General features: G+C 54.2%; 1 protein-coding gene across 3 annotated transcripts in view; it reads left to right on the top strand.

Moving 5' to 3' along the window:
- Positions 1 to 7,199: 7,199 nt before the first annotated feature.
- The window catches only part of TEX264 (testis expressed 264, ER-phagy receptor), a 43,334-nt gene continuing 30,991 nt past the window's right edge, over positions 7,200 to 19,542 (top strand). Inside the window, exons 1-5 of one of the 3 annotated variants that reach the window (XM_074602640.1) lie at positions 7,218 to 7,300; positions 7,910 to 8,032; positions 8,325 to 8,392; positions 9,562 to 9,853; positions 16,415 to 16,636. In XM_074602640.1, the coding sequence (XP_074458741.1) occupies positions 9,596 to 9,853; positions 16,415 to 16,636 (480 nt within the window). In that variant the 5' untranslated portion in view covers positions 7,218 to 7,300; positions 7,910 to 8,032; positions 8,325 to 8,392; positions 9,562 to 9,595. Of the gene's footprint in view, positions 7,301 to 7,909; positions 8,219 to 8,324; positions 8,393 to 9,561; positions 9,854 to 16,414; positions 16,637 to 19,542 lie in introns of all 3 variants that reach the window. The other 2 variants (XM_074602639.1, XM_074602638.1) reach the window with 2 other exon arrangements.

The following is a 19,542-nucleotide window of genomic DNA, read 5'->3' as shown; positions in this document are numbered from 1 at the left end:
TGTTGCTTTATGGTGGCATCAGTCGTCTTCTGTCCAGCTGCTCATGGCAGAGCTCCAAGCAAGCTGAATCGTGCTGGTTTGGCAGGTATATGGGTGGTGGTGGTTTGAGCGCGCAGCTGGGCAGAATGGGGCTCTGAGTCAGAAGCTCCTGGTGACGTTGCTAAATTCAATTTGCCACAAAGGTCTTTTTCTACTTCATACTGGAGCTGTCTTTATGCAGTCTTTCTGCCTTCAGAAATATGGCTCAGGCCCAATTCTTGCGAGTCATATGCATTCATTCGTTAGCCGTTGGAAAAAGGCAAGTGAGGAAAAAGTGGTGGCCGTGTTACATATTTGTGGACTGGTTTCCACCACGCTTGTCTTCTGACAGCAGTTAGGTGACAAAGATTGAAAGTCAAGGCAGCCTGTCTTCCTACCCAGGATATTGAGCTTCATTTCTCCAGCCATGGAGATAATCCCTGCATCAGATGACTTCATTTTAAATTGTAGCGAAACCCTGAACTGATGATTTGGGAGCACACAGTGCCTGTTGTGGTTCTGATTTTGGAGTGTTGCTTTGTGCCCAAGAAAGATGGATTGTTACTTGGCTAAGGCTAAACAAGGAAGTAATATCAAATGTTATATGAAACAGAATCTCTTTTCAGCCCCATTCAGTCCTCCAAACCCTGTTCATCTTTCCCCTGGTGCTAGAAATCAGCAGCCTTTCCTCCACCTCAGCTTAATGCTAATGGTTCTGAGCTGATCTGAATGAATGGTAAATCTTGTGTGTCTTCTACAGCGGTAACTGACTCACATCAGCTCACTTGATCACTTATTCCAGGAAAATAACACTCAAATTTGCCACAGAACTGTCCCTGAGACACTGAAATATTTGTGAATTCAAAGCTTTTGCAACTCAGAATGGCAATTTCTGGAAGTTTTCCTTTAAAATTGTTCATATTGAAATGTGGGGATTGTATGAAGAGCCTTGGTAGACTTCAGTTTGAGAGTTTGAAATTGATCACTTGGACAAACAGGAGCCCTTGCTCCAGGCAACTCTTCTCAGATTAATGTAGAATCGCACAAAAACCTCCCTAAGAAAAATCAAGGCATAAGCCTGGGACTTAATCTCTCCATTTCATGATGAGGGTTTTTTTAAGAATATTTTAGCTTGAGTAACTCAGGAAAGGGCTGTATCTATCTGGAAAAAATGTCTTTTCCCGGTGATGGACTTAATTCCCCTCTCGTATGGGAGGAGCAAAAGTTTCACAGTGAAATGGGAAAAAGGCTTGCTTTTAGACTTCTGAGTTTTGGCACAAGTCCCTGTGGGATGTGTGTCACTGGCCCTCCCCAGCCTCTGGCATTTCGTCACAAAAATAGGACCTTTGCTGGTACTGGAGTGAACAGAGAAAAACACAGGGATGTGCTCAGGGCAAGGAGGAACAAAATGGACGTCCCGTGTGGATGGCTCTGTGTTAACAACCATGGTGTACCTCTGTCATGTCAATATACTTGGTAAGGCCATATATGCCAGGGCTGAAGACCCTCCTGCTCTCTCAAAACTTCAGAGGGACTCCGTAAGGCTAGCTCAGATGTGGCTAGACTGACCCCTGAATGGCAGCAAGGAACGGTTAAATCTCGGAACTGCCTCATAAACTTCTAAAATCTTGGGAAATTGACTTACCTGCAGAAGCCAAAGACAAAATACAATGTTGAGCCAAAATATCATTTTGTTATTTGGAGATTCACCTCAACTCAATTTCTGACTTTACAGATTAGAGCAGCAGTTTCTGAAAAACAGCCTGGTCAGAAAAGCTGCCAGCTTTCAGCAGAAAATGTGCTTTAGCAGTTTATATGCTTTCTGCTCGATTGGTCCCTTATGCTGAGGCTGTTCTGCACTCAAGTGTCACAAAATACTTCTGACAAGCTGTGACACGTTTGTCCACCATTGCTCCTCTCTCATTTCTCTGGACTGCGTCTCAGTCCTTACCCTCTTCTGGCTTTGTCTATTAAGACTGCAACATAACCCAGCAATTCTGAGCTGTGATCTGCACCCCAGGTAGATTTTTTTTCCAGCAGTCAACAAAATGGCTGGAATTCTCTCAATTTTCCTTAGATATCCCTGCCTGAGTTAGTTGTCTAGATTCCTAGTGTAGAAAGGCAGAGATGAAACTGAGGCATGGCTTACCTTAGCCTAAAATAGGAATAGGTGCCTACAGAGAATTTTGGCCTGGAGGGGCCTTTGTGACTGAACTGGAACCAATGCAGCTGCACTGTAACCTACATCCATGGTCTACCTAAAACTCATTGATTGATGCCAGTCCCAGCTCATGCAGCTGGATGGGAAGAAGCTTGTTCAAGTCTCGCTGTTACTGGTTTCATCCCTGAAGAGCGCAGGTATCTTGTATGGAGGTCTCCAGTTTAGAATTACAGATTGGTTGAGGTGGGAAGGGACCTCTGCAGGTCGTCTTGTCCAACCCCCATGCTCCAGCAGGGTCACCCAGAGCTAATTTTCCAGGACCATGTCCAGATGGCTTTTGAATATCTCCAAGGATGAAGACTTCACAACCTCCCTGGGCAACCTGTGCCAGCACTTGGTCACTCTCACAGTAAAAAAAAGTGTGTGTGGATGTTCAGAGGGAACCCATTGCCCCTTCTCCTGTCACTGGGTACCACTGAAAAGAACCTGGCTCCATCCTCTTTGCACCCTCCCTTCACGTATTTATTACAAATTGGTAAGATCTCCCTCAGCGTCTCAGGTCTGAACAGTCACAGTCTCTCAGCCTCTCCTCATAGGAGAGATGCTCCAGTCCCTTAATGACATTAGTGGCCCTTCGCTCGTGAAGTATTTTTTCAGGACAGTTTTTTGCCAGGAAGGAGATGAAAATCTCAAAACAAAAATGTCTTTCAACTTTAAATTTGGAGCTGTCATTGTAATGTAATTCTTTACACAGCTGCTAGAGAGGTTTTTAAAAGCGCTATTTACACTTGTGCATTAAAAACAGGAGCACAACATGGCTATAAGAAATTCATTTTCTGGTTTTGAAGCTAGCAATTAAGATTGGGACAAATGTTCATGTTTGTTGTTCCTTCTGCAGTCGCTCTTGTAAAACTAAAGGAGAACCATTGACATGAAAAGCTCTGTTGGTGTCATTACCTCTGGGCTGCTTTGTTGTGTGGAACATCAGCTCCTCTCTGGTTAGAATGCAATTGTGTAAGGCTCTTAAAATCCTGTTGAAATCCCTGAAGCCTGTTAGGGGATCCCTCATTAAAAATGCTGAATGACAGTCTAAAGTGTCACTTGCTGTAGAGACTGAGGTTGTTGACAAGACTGCGTTAAACCCAGCACTTTTTGCAAGCACAGTTTGTAAACCCAGAGAGACAGAGCGTAGCATGTTCGTACTTCCCTCCTTGTTCCTGTCTGTCTGGAAAATGGAAAAACACTCTGGGTAAAATATCTCATGTTTGCAGCAAGAAAAAAAAATCTAAACTTAATCTAGACTTCATGTACAAGAGAGGAGGCTGAAAAAAAAGACAGAAAAGCCTGGTTTGTGGATGTGTATTCTTCTGTACCTTAAAGACAACGTAACATCATCCTCAGGATGAAGAAGGAAGTACATGATTGCTGCTAAAATAATGAAAGTTGAAGGCATACCACGGGAGGAGAAATTAAGAGATTATTTCAATGTAAATGTCCCTATAAAATAAGTTTTTCACCAGGAAAAGATGTGTATAGCCCTGTTCTTTATGTGTGTGTGATACACTGTAGTAGGAGGTACAAATATTCACAGCACAGGTAAAGGGAGATACTCCCCTCTGGATTGAACACAAACATCTTTATCTGTGAAAAGTATCGCTACTGATTTGAGGAGAACAGAACACGGCGGTAGAGAAGAGATCCCTTCTGAGGACTGGCCCCTGCCTGGCATCACAGGAGGAATTTGACCAGACCTGTTTGGTCGTGAGTCAAAGTTGTGCACTCTAGTTCCACTACCAGAGCTATTGAGATTTAAACCAAGATTTTGATCTCGGTTTAAAATGATTTTCAGGAGAGTTCAAGATGAATAATGCATCCTGCCAGACTCATAAGGGATCTTTTATTCACAGAAAATCAAAGCGATGTACAAATGTGATTGCTGGCCTTGGGGAGGTGAGTCTGAATGTCTGCTTATCATTCACAGTAGTTACCAGAGATGATGTGACATCTGAAAGGAAGAGATGAAAGCTCCATCACAATTTGTTAAATAAAAACCACCTCAGTATCTCGCTAAATAGCTGTTAATCAGAGGTGCAGAATTCTAATCTGCTGATCAGTGCTTTGATAGCAAAAGGAAGAGCTCATAAGCTATGACCTACAAAAGTTTTTCTTCCATAACTTCATGAAAGTTTCCTTGTAGTATCCATGGAAATTTCCCATGACAGAAGTCAGGATTAAGACAAAGGGCCTAGCAAAATACCTGGAGTAATCTGTCTAATTCTGTGCATTCCTCTTTTAAAATATGAAGTCAAAATGGAATAAGTATAGAAAAGGGGAATGGAGAATGATTTGTAAGAACACAATTTTTTTTTTTTAATTTATCACAGCAAAATAAAAGCCATAATAATGAGATGGTTCCCCCTAAAGTAATAAAACTCACCAGAGACTGAAGTCAGTGCACACACAAGAAAAGACAGGTACACGCTAGTTCTAAATAAAAGTGTATTGGGAACCTTCTACTCACCCCCATGTCTCCAGAGGAAGTGTTTGGAACTGTTGCGGGGAGCCGGACAGGTGGGACCGTGCAAGGCCAGCCTGCCCACATCTGCTCCTGCTCACAGCCCACCTCCGTTGCTGTCTGCCGCTGGGAGAGAATTAAATGAGAATGGGCTGATCTGCATACACCATCAGAGACGCGTGCGGCCCAGCACCGCCCGAACAAGTCTGCTGGGACCAAGTGTCCACCATATTGGCCACCCAGGACCCCTGCTGGAGAGCTGGCCCGTCCGGCTGGCACCGTCAGAGGCCAGCGGTGGGTGTGCGGTGTGGCTGAGCAGTGCTGAGCAGGTGAGGACAACTTGGGAGCCCACCAGAGAGCTCATGTTTTACATCCTTCCGCCTCGAGGTAGTTTGAGCAAAGGTATGAAGCTGTTAAATGAGACCTGAATTTTAGCGTTTGCTGTTGTAATGGGAAAAGGTTTGTGTTAAGTATTAGATGTGTGCCGAGTTAAATAACTGCAAGGCTGGAGGAAAGAGAAGCATCTGATGGCCAGAGCTGGCAGTTAAAGAGCTTTTGAGTTCTGTTCCTCTTCCTGCCAGTGATTCACAGCACAGCTCCAGATGAGACACGTAACCAAGCTGAAATATTTTCTTCCAGCTGCAAAAGAGCTGTAACAGCAAATAGAAGGAGGGCCTCTAAGGTTTAACTAATTGCGGTTTACAGAAAGGCTTGAGATCCTCACTAGGAAGGTGCTGGAGAAAGGAAGCTGCTGGAGAAAGGCAAGTATTACAGTATTTCAAACTACTGTTCATAAATGAGGTCTTTGGCTTCACATGGGTGAAAAGCAGTGCCTAGAACTGCCGGTGCAAACAGCCCCGACAAAGGGGGTTGGGACATATGTGGGAAACGGATGTGAAACCACAGCAGGAGAGACGGCAGCAAACTCCGCTGCTTCTTGTCGCTGTGTCTGGAGGTGGCTCGGTTATTGGAGGTGGTGGGTTTTTGGGTGTACCAGCAAACTTTCCCTGCTAAGAGGGCTGAAGAGGCTGGAGAAAGCTTGGTGTAGAGGGAGGTGTGAAGATTGCTTTTATACGGGGGGAAGAAAAGGAGGAAATTATGTCTCAGTCCTTCTAGCCTGTCTCTCTTGAAGGAGGAGCAGGAGGTGGGAAGGCTGCTTGCTCCTCTTGGGTACTGTGCTTGGTGCCACTCCTTGGAAAGAAATGGGGGCCTGAGGAGTTGTCTGAGAAGCAGCAAAGGCTGAGGGCTGAGCACTGGTGCTCTGTGGTGCTGCATCCTCTGTGTGGGAGCTGCAGGACGGGGCATGCTCCCGAGGGTGTCCCGAAGTGGGAGCAGGCTGTGAAGCTGCCTCGTAACAGTTGTCCGAGCACATCAGAGCTTGGGGTGGGGAGAGGCGTGCAAGATGGTGGTGCTCCTGACGAGCTCCTGGTCTGGCTGAAGTTTTGTTGGTCTTCAGCAACTAGTTAATGTGGTTGCCCTCTGGGTGATAAAGCCCAGCTGATGGAAAGGAAAGCGGTGAGCCTCCTGGCCGCTGCTGCGGAGTGCCCCACACCTGCACCAGGCTGAGGGAGGGACAAACGAGCCGAGAACATCTGGCCCAAGCCCCAAAACCCTTGAATGAAACAAACACCTAACTCTTTCTTATCTCTCCTGGTGCTCCCCCTTGTTGGCTGGTGCCATCCGTGCCCGCTGAGCTCTCGGCTGGTTTTCCCTCCAGCTGGGCAGTGGGAAAGCCCGAACATGGGCAGAGGCCACGCTGTTTCTGCCAGGCTGCCACAGCCCCTGCGACGTTCCTGTGGGAACCTGCGAGCTCAAAACCCTCTCCGGGTTTGGTGCGAAGGGCCCTGACGCTGAAGAGCAGCTCTGCCCACTGCCCCGACCGGCCAGGCCTGTGGTCAGGGCCATGACGTGTGGCCGGTGCCTCCTCCAGCGCTGCAGCACCTGCGTATCCAGCGCCTGAGGGACCGAGACCATTGACCGGCGGCTCCGGCTGTTACGGAGCCCAAAGCCTGGGGCAGCTCATCCAGCAGGGACGCGTGCCGCACTGCCGCAGCCCTGGCACAGGAGAAGCTGGAGTACATATCGTCGTCGTTTACCGTTCACGTCCAGCTGTACGTGAGGGGAGAGCTGGTCTTGCCGCTGGGCCTCGGGGGCAAGATGGGCTGCGGGCCTGCAGGCCCTGCACCCACAGTCCTCCTGCCCCGCGCAGTGAGGGGCTCCCGGACCGTGGGTGTCCTGGGAAGGGCCGGGGGGCGGCCGGGAGCGGGGCCTGGCCGGGCCCCGCCGCACCGACAGGGAGCGCCTCGGACCCCGCTCGGCGGGGGTGTGCCCTACTGCCGCCCGCCAGGGGGCGCGCTCAACCCCCCCCAGGGCGCTCCCGCAGTCCCAGCAGGGCCAGCCCCGCCCCCCCGCCGGAGGCCCCGCCCCTTTCCCCTCTCCGCCAGTGGCAGGGCCCAGCGCCCCGCCCCGCCCGCTGCCCCGCCCCGCCCCGCCCCGCCCCGGTGTCCGCGCGCAGCCGCCGCTGCCGGCGGCGGGGCGGTCCCGGCGGGGCGGGGCCAGCGAGGCGCCGGGATTGCTCCGGCCCGGCCGTCACCGGCGAGCCCCGGGTGAGGAGTGTAGGGACCCGCCGCGATCCCTCCGGCCGTTACCGGGGCGGGGGGGCGTCTCTGCGTGGGGGGCGGTGTCGGGGCCGGGCAGACCAGCACCGCTCCGTTCCGGTCCCCCCCGCCCCAGGCCGCGGCCTGCTTGGAGCCGGTGGGCGCCGGCCGGGCCCGGCGGCGGCTCGGCGGGTCCCTCCCCGCTCCGGCGGCGGGAGTTGCAGCCGGTGGCTGCGCTGGTGGTGAGGGCGCCGCTCGCCGCCAGGCAGGGCCGGGAGCCGCGGGTCCGGGCAGGCAGGGCCGGGTGCCTCCCGCTGCCGGCACTTGGGGCCGCTCGGGTCAAACCCTCCCCTCCGCACGGGCACCGGAGTGAAACGGCCTCCGGGCTGGGCAGGGGCCGGGCGAGCTCTGCTCCTGCTGCCCGTGAGGAGGGCAGGTGGGAAAGGGCCCGTGCCTGCTACCGGCAGGAAACGAGCCACGGGAACCGGGAAGAATAGCCCAAAATACCCTCTTCTCCCCTGGGGCTGGCCATCTCCAGGGCCCTCGGGTTGGCTGTTGGCAGCTCAGGGAGAATCGCCAAAACCGTGATTTGAAGTAATAAATCTGTGTTGGCTATAGGGAGGAGGTGAGGCGCTGCTGGGAGTCGCGATGGATGTATAGCTCCAGCCAGGCTATGGGTCCGGGAGCGCTCGGCTGCGAGGTCCCCTGGGAGCAGCACCCGCTGCGGCTTGAGTGTCCCGGGTGAGCCCAGGGTGGGATGCGCCAGCAGAGGCAGCTGCAGGACGTCGCCCTCCTTCACCATTCTGTCCCAATTTCCATGTTTCTCAGTGCCCGTGCATTCACCCGCAGAGTTTTGGGAAGAAATCTCAGCCTGCGGGGTCCTGTGGGAGAAGGTGTTCCTCGGGACACCCCTCCTCTGGGGAGCAGGTCAGAGCCGACGGGGCGCCTTTCTGGTGCTCTGCCGTCACTCTGTTTTGCTTTTGACCTCGTGAGTTTGAAAGGAAGCAATGATATTTATTTTTTCCTGCTGCAGCGCGGCGGATCCCACACCCCTGTGGGGCAGATGTCGTGAACCGTTTCTGGGCTGAGCTGGTTTTTCAGGTGAGTAGGGCCATGGCGCGATCCAGTCCCCAGCCTGGTGGTGCCAGGAGCGGTGACGGCTCTACAGGGCTTGGTCTGGCTAAACCGCTCCTCGACGGGGTCGAGCGGAGCTGCCTGCAGTTCCTACCAGGATGTGGCTTTTTCTCTTGCCATAAAGCTGAGCGAGCAGCAGCTGCTGTGAGCAACTTTTTTTTGGACAAAGTGTGTTTATAACACGGAGGTAAAAGTGAGTTGTTTACTTCAATCTTCGCTTTCAAACCTAGCTCCGGTCAAAGTCCCAGGGCAGCATCGCAGCCAATCCTTGTGATCAGAGCTGTGTTTCAAGGGAGAATAAAACACAAACAACTCTCCTGCGCTGGGTTGGGTTGCGACTCCCCAGAGCGGTTGCACTTGGTGGGTGAAAACAAGCAGGAGGCGTTCGCCAGGCTGCTGGGTCCCACAGTCAGCGCGAGAGAGAAAAGGCAGCAAACAAAACAGGAAGCCTTGGTTGGGGTTATAAGAACTCATTTAGGTTAAAAAAAGCCATCTAAAAGGAATACCAGTAATTTGTTCCACCTAAGTGTGTTGGGGATGCTTTTTCTAGCATCTTCAGCTTCCCCTGAGCCTCTCTGGGTACTTGGATCTGGATGCAGGGCTCAGCTCTGAACCAGCGTGGTCCTTGTTTGGGTCATTAAAGGCCTGGGCTTCTAGACTTTTTGACAAAGGGGATGCCCTGGTCACCATGTTGGGTCTGGTATCTAGAAATGATAAATTATTTTATTACGGTCCCCTGATCCTTAGCCCAGTGCTGTCTATCTGTTGATTTGTTGAGTGATGCAGGCTCCTGAGGTAGTTTTCAGTCTCTCCTGGATGCGGGGCTGAACGTGAACAGTGTGGCTGGTTCTGGGGAGATGGGGATGATGCCTCTCCATCCTCCCTCCTAACCACCTCATTCCCAAGAGGTGCTGAAGCAGTATAATTTGTACCTGGTGACCAATTGGAACAGGCTGATGCAACATGGGACTAATATACAGGAGGTTTCTAGGGGATTTCCACTGTCTTTGAGCTTCACACATAAGAGGAGTTGGAAGGGGGTGTCTTTAGCTGCAAATAAATAGCTTTAGAGAGCAATTGCTTATCCAAGTGCTAGCTTAACTCCCCTCCTTTTTCTTCTCTCCTCTCGCCACTAGTCCATCAGGAAACCTGGAGCACCAAGTGTCCATCATGTCTGACTGGGTGCTCCTTGGGCTGATTGCGGCGCTGGTCGTGCTGCTGCTGCTGACTGTCTTCGGTTTCGTTGTCTACTCGGGGCTCTTCACGGAGGTGGTTGTGAGTGCTGGCTCCCCGCCTCTCGGCAGCATCACGCTGGCCTACAAGTTCAGGGTAGGCCCGTATGGGGAATCTGGGCAGCTCTTCACGGACGGCTGCAGCATCTCTTCAAAGCTCTGCTCCATCGGCGTCTACTACGACAACCCTCACACGGTAAGGTGTGCCCGGTGGGGCTGGCAAGCTGTTGTGGTTAGCACCGTTTTCCCGGCTCGGGATGCTTCCTGACTCTATTTCAGGCACTTGAAGCTCATCCTCTGTAGATGTGCACTGAGGTTCACAAGTTTTCCCAGATCTACAGAGGATGCTCTGTGGGGAAAGGCGGCTGAAAGCAGATGGTTTTTTGGATAATCCTGGAGGGCATTGGCTGAGTGAATCTTGCTATCTTCTGATAGCTCCTGCTGAACAAGTTATTAGCAGGAAAATGGATCTGGTTATGGAGCAGAGGCCAACGTCTATGACCCCAAGGTGAGGCATTCCTTGGCAGATCTCCTGGCTGCAGGAAGTGCAGCTGAGGCTCCTTCTGGACTTGCACCTTTGTGTTTCAAAGCAGATGGTCTCTTCAGCTTCCTATGTCCTCATCCATACTCCTTCTCTTGTTTCTAGTGCTCTCATGTATTTTGGAGCTTCCCTGTAGTCCTTGCATCCCCTGAGAGTTCTTACTGAAACCTCAGGTGGTGCATGCTGAGGGCTCCTGTCTGATGAAACAGTTACTCCATGATGCTCTTCAGGCTGAGGGGTGAGCAGAAAGTGCACTGCCTGATGGCTGCCAGCCAGAGCTGAGTACTCCAGCGGGTACAGTCCAGGACAAGGAGCAGGCAAAAGTGCACCAGAACTTGCTGGGGGGTGAGGAGCCTGGCTGCTGATGCTCGGTGGCACTGGGGTCTCCGGATGATGGCATGTGGGCATTTGTCCGCGGCAGACAGCCTGGCTACCCGGTAATTCTGCAGTAGCTAGTGTGACTGTGAAGGAATGCTGTGGGGGGGAGGGATGGCGGGGTGGCCTGAAGTGCTCTGTGTGTGCTTGGGCATGTGTGCTGGGGGCTGGCGTGGGGCACGGTGCTTGGGCTGATAGCATTCGCCCAGGGCTTCTGCTCTGGGGGAGACTGGCCCTGCTTTAGGAACCCTCATGGGCCATGTACTAGCATCGTTGCTTGCACAATGGTGTTCCCAAGGGTTGGACCAGCTTAGAGGGAACTCGTACATGAAAACGTAGTGCTGAGCGGCTCCTTGAAGCGCTGTGGCAGGAAGGTATCAGAGGCGAGAAAACACTAAGTTGACTGTGCTCAGCAGAGCCTGGTGCACTCAAACACTTTGTGTCTTTTTATCCTGTGACAAGCTGACTTATCTTTACCTTCCAGTTTTTGCTTCTGGATCATGGGAGACAGAGAAGAGCCTCCCTGCAGTGCCTCTTCCTGGCCTGGGAAGGAGGGTGGCGGGGAGGACGTGTCCTCTCCATGATGAGCCAGACAGAGGCAGGGTTCCGCTAGATGTGCTTGAAGACTTTTGTCCACAAAAAGTGTTGTGTTTGGAGTGGGTGAGGGATGGGAGCCATGGGGTGAGGATAAGTGTTGGGGGAATTGGCCACTAATTTGTGTCCTTGTCCTCGTGTCGAGGTCCTCCTCTGGAATTGAGAGCCCTGGTTTTACTGCGTCTTCCCTCAGTGTCTCTGGGGGCAGAGCTGGGCAGCTGGTGCTGTCAGAAGGGCTCAGCGTCCGTGCTTGGTGCTGCCCTGCTCCAGGGATGTCATGTGGGCATGCCTGTGGTTGCCCTGCAGACCTTCTGCTTGGGCGCTGTGCCTTGCCTGTCTGTTTGCCAAAGCACGGACTAGTGAAAGCTTTTACTGCTGGGGCCCACAGATCCTGATAAGGATATTTGTGACTCCTGCCATGGCAGGCACAGGGAGTGGTTTCCCTGGCAGCACCAGGCGAGGCTGGGAAGGAGCGGCTCCTATGTGACCCTGGAAAGTTGGGGTGTCCATGCAGGATGAAGCTGCCTCCTCTTTCTGGTCCTGTCTCTTTTCTCCTCTTCCCTGCAGTTGTTGTGTCTCTGCCCTTACCCTGCAGTTGGAGCAGGCAGTGGAGCTGCAGAATGTGTTTCTGTGTCTCCGGTAGCCATCCAGGGTTTTGGAAGCCATCTGTTTCTCCTTTTGCAGTTGGACCTCTCATGAGGGGAAGACCTTCTCTGCCAGCATGGCTGAATGGCACCTGGTGGCCAAGGAGGCCCGTCTTGGTGTCAGTGACTGGGGGAGGTTTCTCTGGATTCAGGGCTCATCTGGTGGAGGCAGCTCTTGGTCTGTTGTGGTCAAGGCGCTCTGGGACCTCTGCCTGGTGGCCTAGCTGGTGCCCAGTCTGGACTACAGCATGCTCCTGGATCTGGAGACCCTCTTCCCTCCACCGCTGCTGAGGGGTCTGTACTTGCTTGCCCATGGACTGGCCACTGATCTGGTGTGGGGTGTGGGTGCCTTCAGCTGGTGTGCGAGAGGAGCTCCTTGCACAGGGCAGGATACTGTGGGGAGCTACAATTCATGGTGGGTCCCTCGCGAAGGATGGTAGTGAATTCATGTGGGTCTCTAGATGTTATGGAGGGTGTGTGGCCCCAAGTCTGTGCGTCAGGCTGGGAGATCCTGGTGGTGATGCTGGGGATTTGCCTCCCTCTTGGAGCCTGCTGGACAGGTGGTGCTCTAGGATGGGCACAGCGAGGGCTCTGGGTGCTGCATATGTGTGGAGTGAGCCTGGAGGGTGCTGGAAGCTCTCGGGGACCAACGAAGCCTATAATGCATCTCTGTGTCCAGCCATCCCAAGCTCTGGAGGCCATGCAGTTGGCTGTTGTGACGGGAACCTAACCTGCCCTCAAAGGCTTGGCAGGCAGCCCTGCAGACCTTGCCCTTCTCTGGAAGGGCTGTCTTTGCTCATGACATTGGGCAGGTGACATCAACCCTAGCCTCCTGCCTCCATAGGCACAGTAGTGGCTGGGGCACAGCAGGGCCGTGCAGGATGTAGCTGTGGTGCCTGGGGCTCCGTACGGCAGCAGGAGCCTCCTCTCGCCTGACACCCCTGAGCATGCCATCAGACCTGGGTTCTACCAGAGGAGCTGGAGTGCTGGTGGGACCTTCTCCAGGCTGATCTGTGGCTCCTGAATTGGTTGATCTGCGTGTCACTGACAGGCAGGCCAGGCCAGGTAGGGTGCTGGGAGTGAGGATGTCCTTGGGCAGAGGGCTGCCTTGCCTCTGAGCAGGTAAAGAAGGGGCCAGTTTTGTGTAGATCGCTTGGTGGGCAGCTGCAATGCTCGTGCCTGGTGTGCTGGCTCAGGCACTGAACACCCCGACGTCCTTTGGGATGCCCCTGTGTGCTTGTACCTGCTGTAGCCATGGTGGCACGGAACAGGAGATGGGGTGCACTGCTGGCTTCTCATTCCTGGAGGTCCAGTGAGGTGGGATTGGTCACCCAGGCTGCCTTTCCCCTGGGAGGAGGAGATGACCTCCTCCTCTTCCTCCTCATTCTCAGTGCTCTCCTGACCTCAGTGAAGCATCCTCTGGCAGAGGCTGGTCCGCCCAGAGCTGGCCACCTACCACAAATGTTGACTTGTCACCGAAAATAGACCTTTTGTCATCAGGCAGCAGAACGTGCTCGCTGACCGCTGTGTCCTGTGGTGTCCCTGGCTGAGTGCCGGTGGGCTCTGGCCAGACAGTTGCCTGGAGCCTGGCTCTCGGCCACCGGCTCCTGGGGGGTTTGGTGCCCACGGGGCTGTGGCAGGAAGGGGTTGATGACCTGCAGGTGTCAGTGCAGCATTTGCTGTGCTGGTGGACTCTTGGGCAAAGGAGGCTCTTGTGAGGAGAGAGGACGGGAATGCCAGAGTTGGGGAGCAGTGGCTGTGTGCTGGCTCTCGGCCCGGAGTGGGGCTGGGGGGGCCCTGTGGCCTGGAGCCTGTGGGCTGCCTCGGGGTCACACCACGCCTCAGGGTGGCCACTGTCACTGGCATCCCCGGGCTCCCTGCTGGCTCCTGGCTCTCCGGCATTCGCACAAGGATGCTCCCTGAGTGCTGCCAAGCCGCTGCCAGCAATGTTTTATGTGTTTTAATGGACAAGATTAATATTAATTTGCACTTTTTTTTTCTTTTTCCTTTTTATTTAATATTTAGCAGCCCAGAGGACTTCTCCCTCCTTCTCCCACCTCTGCCAGGAACAAAAATAACTTGTCAGCAAGGACTGGATGTGGCAGACGTGTTTGTGCTCAGCTCCAGCCAAGCGCTTCTGCTCATATTCAGCTGTAGGCACGTGCTAGGGCCTTTCGCCTGCAGTGCACATGTTCGTGTGCTCAGACACCGGCCTGTGCCCAAGCGTTGGATGGATGAGGCGAAAACGCTTTCTGAATGCAGGAATGGGTTTTGCTCCCATAGGCAAAGCTGTAGATGAATAGGTTAACTAATTGTTTCTAGAACTTCTCTGTTGGGGTGCCTGAGGGAGCAGAGGCCACCCCAAAAGGATGAATTTGTTAGGGAAAAGGCTGGTTTTAACCAGATTGTTTCCTTCCCTCCCTTGAGACAGGCTTTGCCAGGCAGGGGAAGAAGCAAATCTGCCTTGCTGCTGCCCTTGAGAAAGTGGCTGCGGGGCTGCGTGCTATGAAAACGAAAGTTAAAAGGAGAAGGGAGGCAGCAAACGCGCCTGGCCCCAGTGATGCTGCCCGCTCTGTTGATTGCTCTGGGGCTGGGGGTGGGCTGTCTTTGCTCAGGATGCAAGTGGAGATGGCGTGTTTAAAGGAATTTTATCTAGATTTCCCTTATCTCTTTGCTTCATCTGGACCTTTCCCCTTGGATGCCTTTTACTGCTGCCTCTTGCTGTCTTTGGGGTGGATCTGCTTCTCCTTCCCATCCTCAAAGCAGCGATGCTCGGCCCAGCCCTGTCTGCAGCTCCCTCTTGCAGCACAGGAGGGCAAGAGCGAGCCGTCAGGCACGTCGCTCCCCAGCCTGATGGCTGCTGCTGCTTCTGACACCCTGTTTTCTTCCTTCCTATTTACATCTGCTTGTGTTTCCCCTCCAGGATGGTCCTGCCGTGCAGCATTAAAGGGTGTTTAAGAGAAAGGGAGGACAAGCAGTGCGATGTGGGTAGTTATGCTGCAGGAGAAGGCGTTGGTGAGCACAGGCAGAGTCAGGGATGAGATTGGGGACAGCAGAGTGGAGATCCCCTTGGGGGAATCCTTGGGGGGCACGTGGGGATGGGAAGTGGTAACACACTGGCCTTGTGTGCACCCTCTCTGCCTCCCGTCATCCCCACGAGAGCTTTGTGATGCCAGTGCTTGCAGCGTGTCTGTCTGTCTTGCTGCTGCGGTCGGGCATCCTGACTGGTCCTGGTGAGTTTTGCTGCCTTGTGTGGTGGGTGTTTGGAGACTTTGGTTCTTCAGCCCTCACCAGAAGAGGGTGGCAGAAGGTGGCCAGACTTGTGCGTCTGCCGCTCTTGGGTGCTGGCTGCCGCATTGTCTCACTATCCAGCAGGCTTGACAGCAAGTGGCAGGGAAGCACGAGCACTTGGATGATGCCCCCTTACTTGGTGCCTCCTCTGCCCCCTGGGCTCCTTTCTTAGGCCAGTGTGCCCTGGGGGCAGGAGCCTTGTCTCTGCCTGCTGGCTCCTTCCAGCATCTCTTTGGGGGTGCAAAGGACAGCAGCTCTGCTGGGGACAAAGGAGGGAGCTGGGCTCCGATCTCAGCGGTAGGAAGGCACATCATGCCCTTAGGTGGTATTGGCGGGAGTTGCTGGGCTCTCCTGTCCCCTGCTATGTTCCTGCCTCGTGCCATGGGCAAACATGAACTCGAGTGGTGGGATTTTGTTAAAAACCAGAAATGAAACTGTGGCCTGGGTCAACTTTGGTGTGGAGATGCCAGAGTCCTGTGGGCCGTCACTGTACCGGGAGCAGAGCCTTGAGCACCCCCCTTGCTGGGCTGGGAGCCCCACAGTATCCTGTCTTAATGGGAGGCATCCCCAGATCTGGAAGGAGAGCATGTTTTATGTTTTGCATGTTGTTGGGGCCCAGGATGCAAGGAGGTGTGTTTCTCTTTGTGTTGCTACAGAGAGCTTGGTGACTGCATGCAAGTTTTATGTGCCTCAGTTTCCCCACTCCTAAAACTGTGCCAGACTGAGCATGCCTGCTTAGGTGAGACCTGGCAGCCTCTGGATTTCTTTCTGACTTAGTGCTGGTGGCCCATGCTGGTGGGCTGCATGTCCGGATGACTGCTGGGGGCAGGTGCCCCTGCAGGGTGATCTCCCTGGGGCTGGGACGGAGGCAAGCTGGCAGGTTGTGGTTGCATCTCTTTTTAGCTCCACTTTGGAGTCGCAGGGATGTCCTGCAGATGGGGATGGCGACGATGATGTCTCAACAGTTGGATCTCTCATGGCGGGGTCAGGAGAGACACTTTCTGCAGTGGCTGTCACGCGGGGTGGGTTTGGGTGAGCAGCCCAGTGGGGTTTAGTTCTTCTCTGCTGCAAGTCCCTCTGCTCCCCAAGGAGGGGAGCAGTACCTTCCACACTGGGCTGTGAGCTTAGGCTGGGGGGACAGTGTGGGCCTGGATCAGTCTTGGTTAGGGCAGATGGTTTGGTGTGCCTGATCGTGCTGGGCCATAGCATTTACCCTGGTTCTTGGTGGTCTCCTGCCTCCATGCTCAGCAGGTTGAGATTTTGGCAGGTCTTAAACCTCTCTCTTCTGATGCTGTCTGTCTCCCTCAATCAGGTGGCTCCGGAGAAGTGCCGCTTTGCCATAGGCCGAATCCTGAGCGAGGGAGATGCAAAGCCATCAGAAGAGCAGATCAAGCGGTTCCAGAAGTATGGCTTCAAGATCTTCTCCTTCCCTGCTCCCAGCCATGTGGTTATGGCCACCTTCCCATTCACTACACCGTTGTCCATCCATCTAGCAGTTAACCGTGTCCACCCAGCCCTTGACACCTACATCAAGGTAAGAAAGTGTGGCATGAAGAGCATTGCACGTGTTTGGTGGACTGTCAGAGGCTTCTCTTGCTGACAGCTGATGGGGCTGCTCCGACATGTCATCTCTTGATCTCTTCCCTTGGGCACTGCCATCAAGATCTGCTCCTTTTGCAATCTGGCAGGTAGTTCCCCAGCAGGGATGTCCTCCCATTCGCTCTGAAGGCGCAGGGGTGTCTTTGCTGTTTTGTGCTTACGAGAAGCAAGTTCTCATCTGACAACTTGCTGCTTTTCTCTTTAACGCAAAGATAAAAGTTGGTTTTCCCCTTGAGCATCTTGCTTGTTGTTAGGATCTGGCAGGTATGTGCCCCTTCGGTGTAACGCATCGTGCCATGAAACTTCTGTTTCAAGTGGCAGCCTCACCCGCGGGGCAGCTGTCTTCCACAGGAGTGGGAGGAGAAGTTAGAAACTTTCTTCTGGCCCATGGGCTTATGAAGACTTTCAAGCAATACATTGAAATTTGTGGCCCTTGGCCCTGGCTGGGCAGATGGCTGCTGTTGGCTGTGTTCGCCCTTGCCCCTGAGCGGAGCAGGTGGCCATCCCCTCTGTTTCTGGTCTTTTTGAAGCCGGCTCTGCTGCCTTGCTCTGGCTGCCAGACCAGCTGTGGCAAGGGTGTTCCCAAGCAGCACATCTGACACACACCTCCAGATGCAGGCTTTCCAGAGAGCAAGGGTGGTCCTGGCCAGCCAGGCGATGGAGGGAAGGGATGGTCCCTCCTGGAGGGGGAGGATGCTGGGGAGGGCCCAGCGCTCAGCCCCTGGCTTATCTGACTGTCGAGTTCTGCTGCTTTTGTTTGTTCGTGTTGAAATGCACTATTTATAAACTTGCTTTTCCTGGCAAAACTCCCAGCCCTGTGGGTGAACCGTGTGAATCCCTCCAGCCTGCGCTGTGCCGCAGGGTGGCTGCCTGCGTACCAACCCCAGAACGTCAGGTGGGGGCTCTCTGCTGACCCGCTTGTCCGCCCTGGCCTTAGGCACGTGCGGGCTGGTACCAGCAGAAGATGCATTAACACCAGCAGTGGGTGAGACTGTTGCTGCTCGTCCCTTCCCCGTGCTGGGGAGCTGGTGGAGAGCAGAACCATTTCCTCGTTCTCATCTTCTCGCTCCATCCTCTCTATGTCTCTTCCTGGAGCTCTTCCAGCTGTTTTGGTGCGGGGGGTACCGGGCACTGCTGCCAGCCCTGCAGCGGACGTGTGGGCTTGCGGGGAGGGGGCTGGCGTGGGTGGGAGCATCAGGTTGGCTGCGGCAGCGCTCAGCGACGTGGGGCTGACGCTGCCTTACTTGGGGAAAGGTCCCGGCAAGTGCATCTGTCGCATGAGAGACAGGAGTTGTTAGAGCTAAAATGGGAACCACGGGTTGTTCTGGGAGCACCTGGCAGCATTTAATGGGAGCGGACGATTTCAAATTAAAATAAATAACTGAAATCGCATGGAAATGCAGCACCCAGGGATGCGTGCGGAGGGAGGGAACAACAGCATGTGTGTCAGGGTGCGTGCCTGCGTCCGTCCCCAAGTCCCGCAGCAGAGCATGGCCCCTCTGCCTGTGTTAGACTGACCGTGGGGATGCAGGCAGGGAGGCGATGGGTTGCCTGGCTGGCATGGGGCAGGGGCGGTGGGTGCTGCTGGTCCCCGCACACTGCACAGTGGGGATGCCCTGGCTCTCTCTGACGTGGTGTGGGGGACTTTGGAGGCTGTTTGTAGCCATGCCAGCAGCATCCCTGACGCTTCTCCCTTGGGCTGGACCGCCCTGGGGCTGGGCTGACACTTCCTGGGGTGGAGGGATGGGGCGGGAGGGGGGGGAAACTTTCATGGAAACAGGTGACCTGTGCCCGTTGGTGGTGGGAATGGGGGTTGCCATGGAGACAGCTTCTCCAAATAGCATCCTTCATCCCACCCCCGGCACCCGGCTCCCTTAAGCAACCCGAGACAGCAGTGAAACAGAGATTTGCTTTATTTATTTATTTCACGCTGTGCCTGCCTTGAGAAGAGTGCTGTTAATGAGAGCTGGGGGTCAGGCCCATCAAACGTGCAGGTTCCCCGCTGCCCTCCCATCCAGGCGGCAGCAGGGAGGAAGCGGGTGGGATGGCAAAAGCCAGGAGCCATGAAAGGGGGCTCAGCAGTAGAGATGAAACAACGGCTCCCGTGGAGAGAGGGCATTATCTGAAGTGGAGGGAGGATGGCATGGCCGCCTAGTCATAGGAAGGAGGTGTGGGAGAGCAGGGGATGGAGAGGGAGGTGGAGGAGGCAGGGAGAGGGGTGGAAGGTGGGGAGTGAGGGTGGAGAAGGCTTTAGAGACGCTGAAGAATAGGGGAGGGGAATGGGAAGAGAAGGGGACTGGAGGAGATGTGTGCGGTAAAGAAGCTGAGGGTCTGGGGACCGGTTGAGGGAGCAGGACAGCGAGATGTGGTGGGGAAGTCTGGGGCAGAGCTGGAGGGTGGCCCTCTAGGGTCCTTCCTGCAGCATCCCCTGAGGTTAACTGCTGGGGATGTTGGGCCCCTGAGACCAAAGGCTGGTGGACGTGGAGCAGGAGAGTGGCTCCCTCTGGACTCGCTGGTGCTGTGCTGAAGTTACTGGGGATGTCCATGGCTCGGGTTTCCCGAGCAGTGCGGGTGCAGTGGTGCTGGCTTTCAGCAGCCTGGGCTTTGTGTGTCCCAGCCTGATGCTGCTTCAGAAGAGTAAAAATAAAATTGATAACAATAATTAAAAAAATAAATAGGATGGCGGAATCTCTTTGTGTTAGAGACGGAAGGGAGATGGACTGGCATGGAGCAGGAGGCGCTGTGGTCAGGCTGACCTTGCAGCGTGCCTCCTCACTTCCCTGGCTCTCATGGGGCTCAGGAGCTGGCGTTTCCATGACTCTTTCAGGAACTGTGGGGAAA

Source organism: Larus michahellis, chromosome 10 (genome assembly GCF_964199755.1).
Source record: "Larus michahellis chromosome 10, bLarMic1.1, whole genome shotgun sequence".
NCBI lineage: Eukaryota > Metazoa > Chordata > Aves > Charadriiformes > Laridae > Larus > Larus michahellis.
The sequence above is the reverse complement of the archived record's forward strand: the minus strand, read 5'-3'. Positions and strand labels throughout refer to the sequence as shown.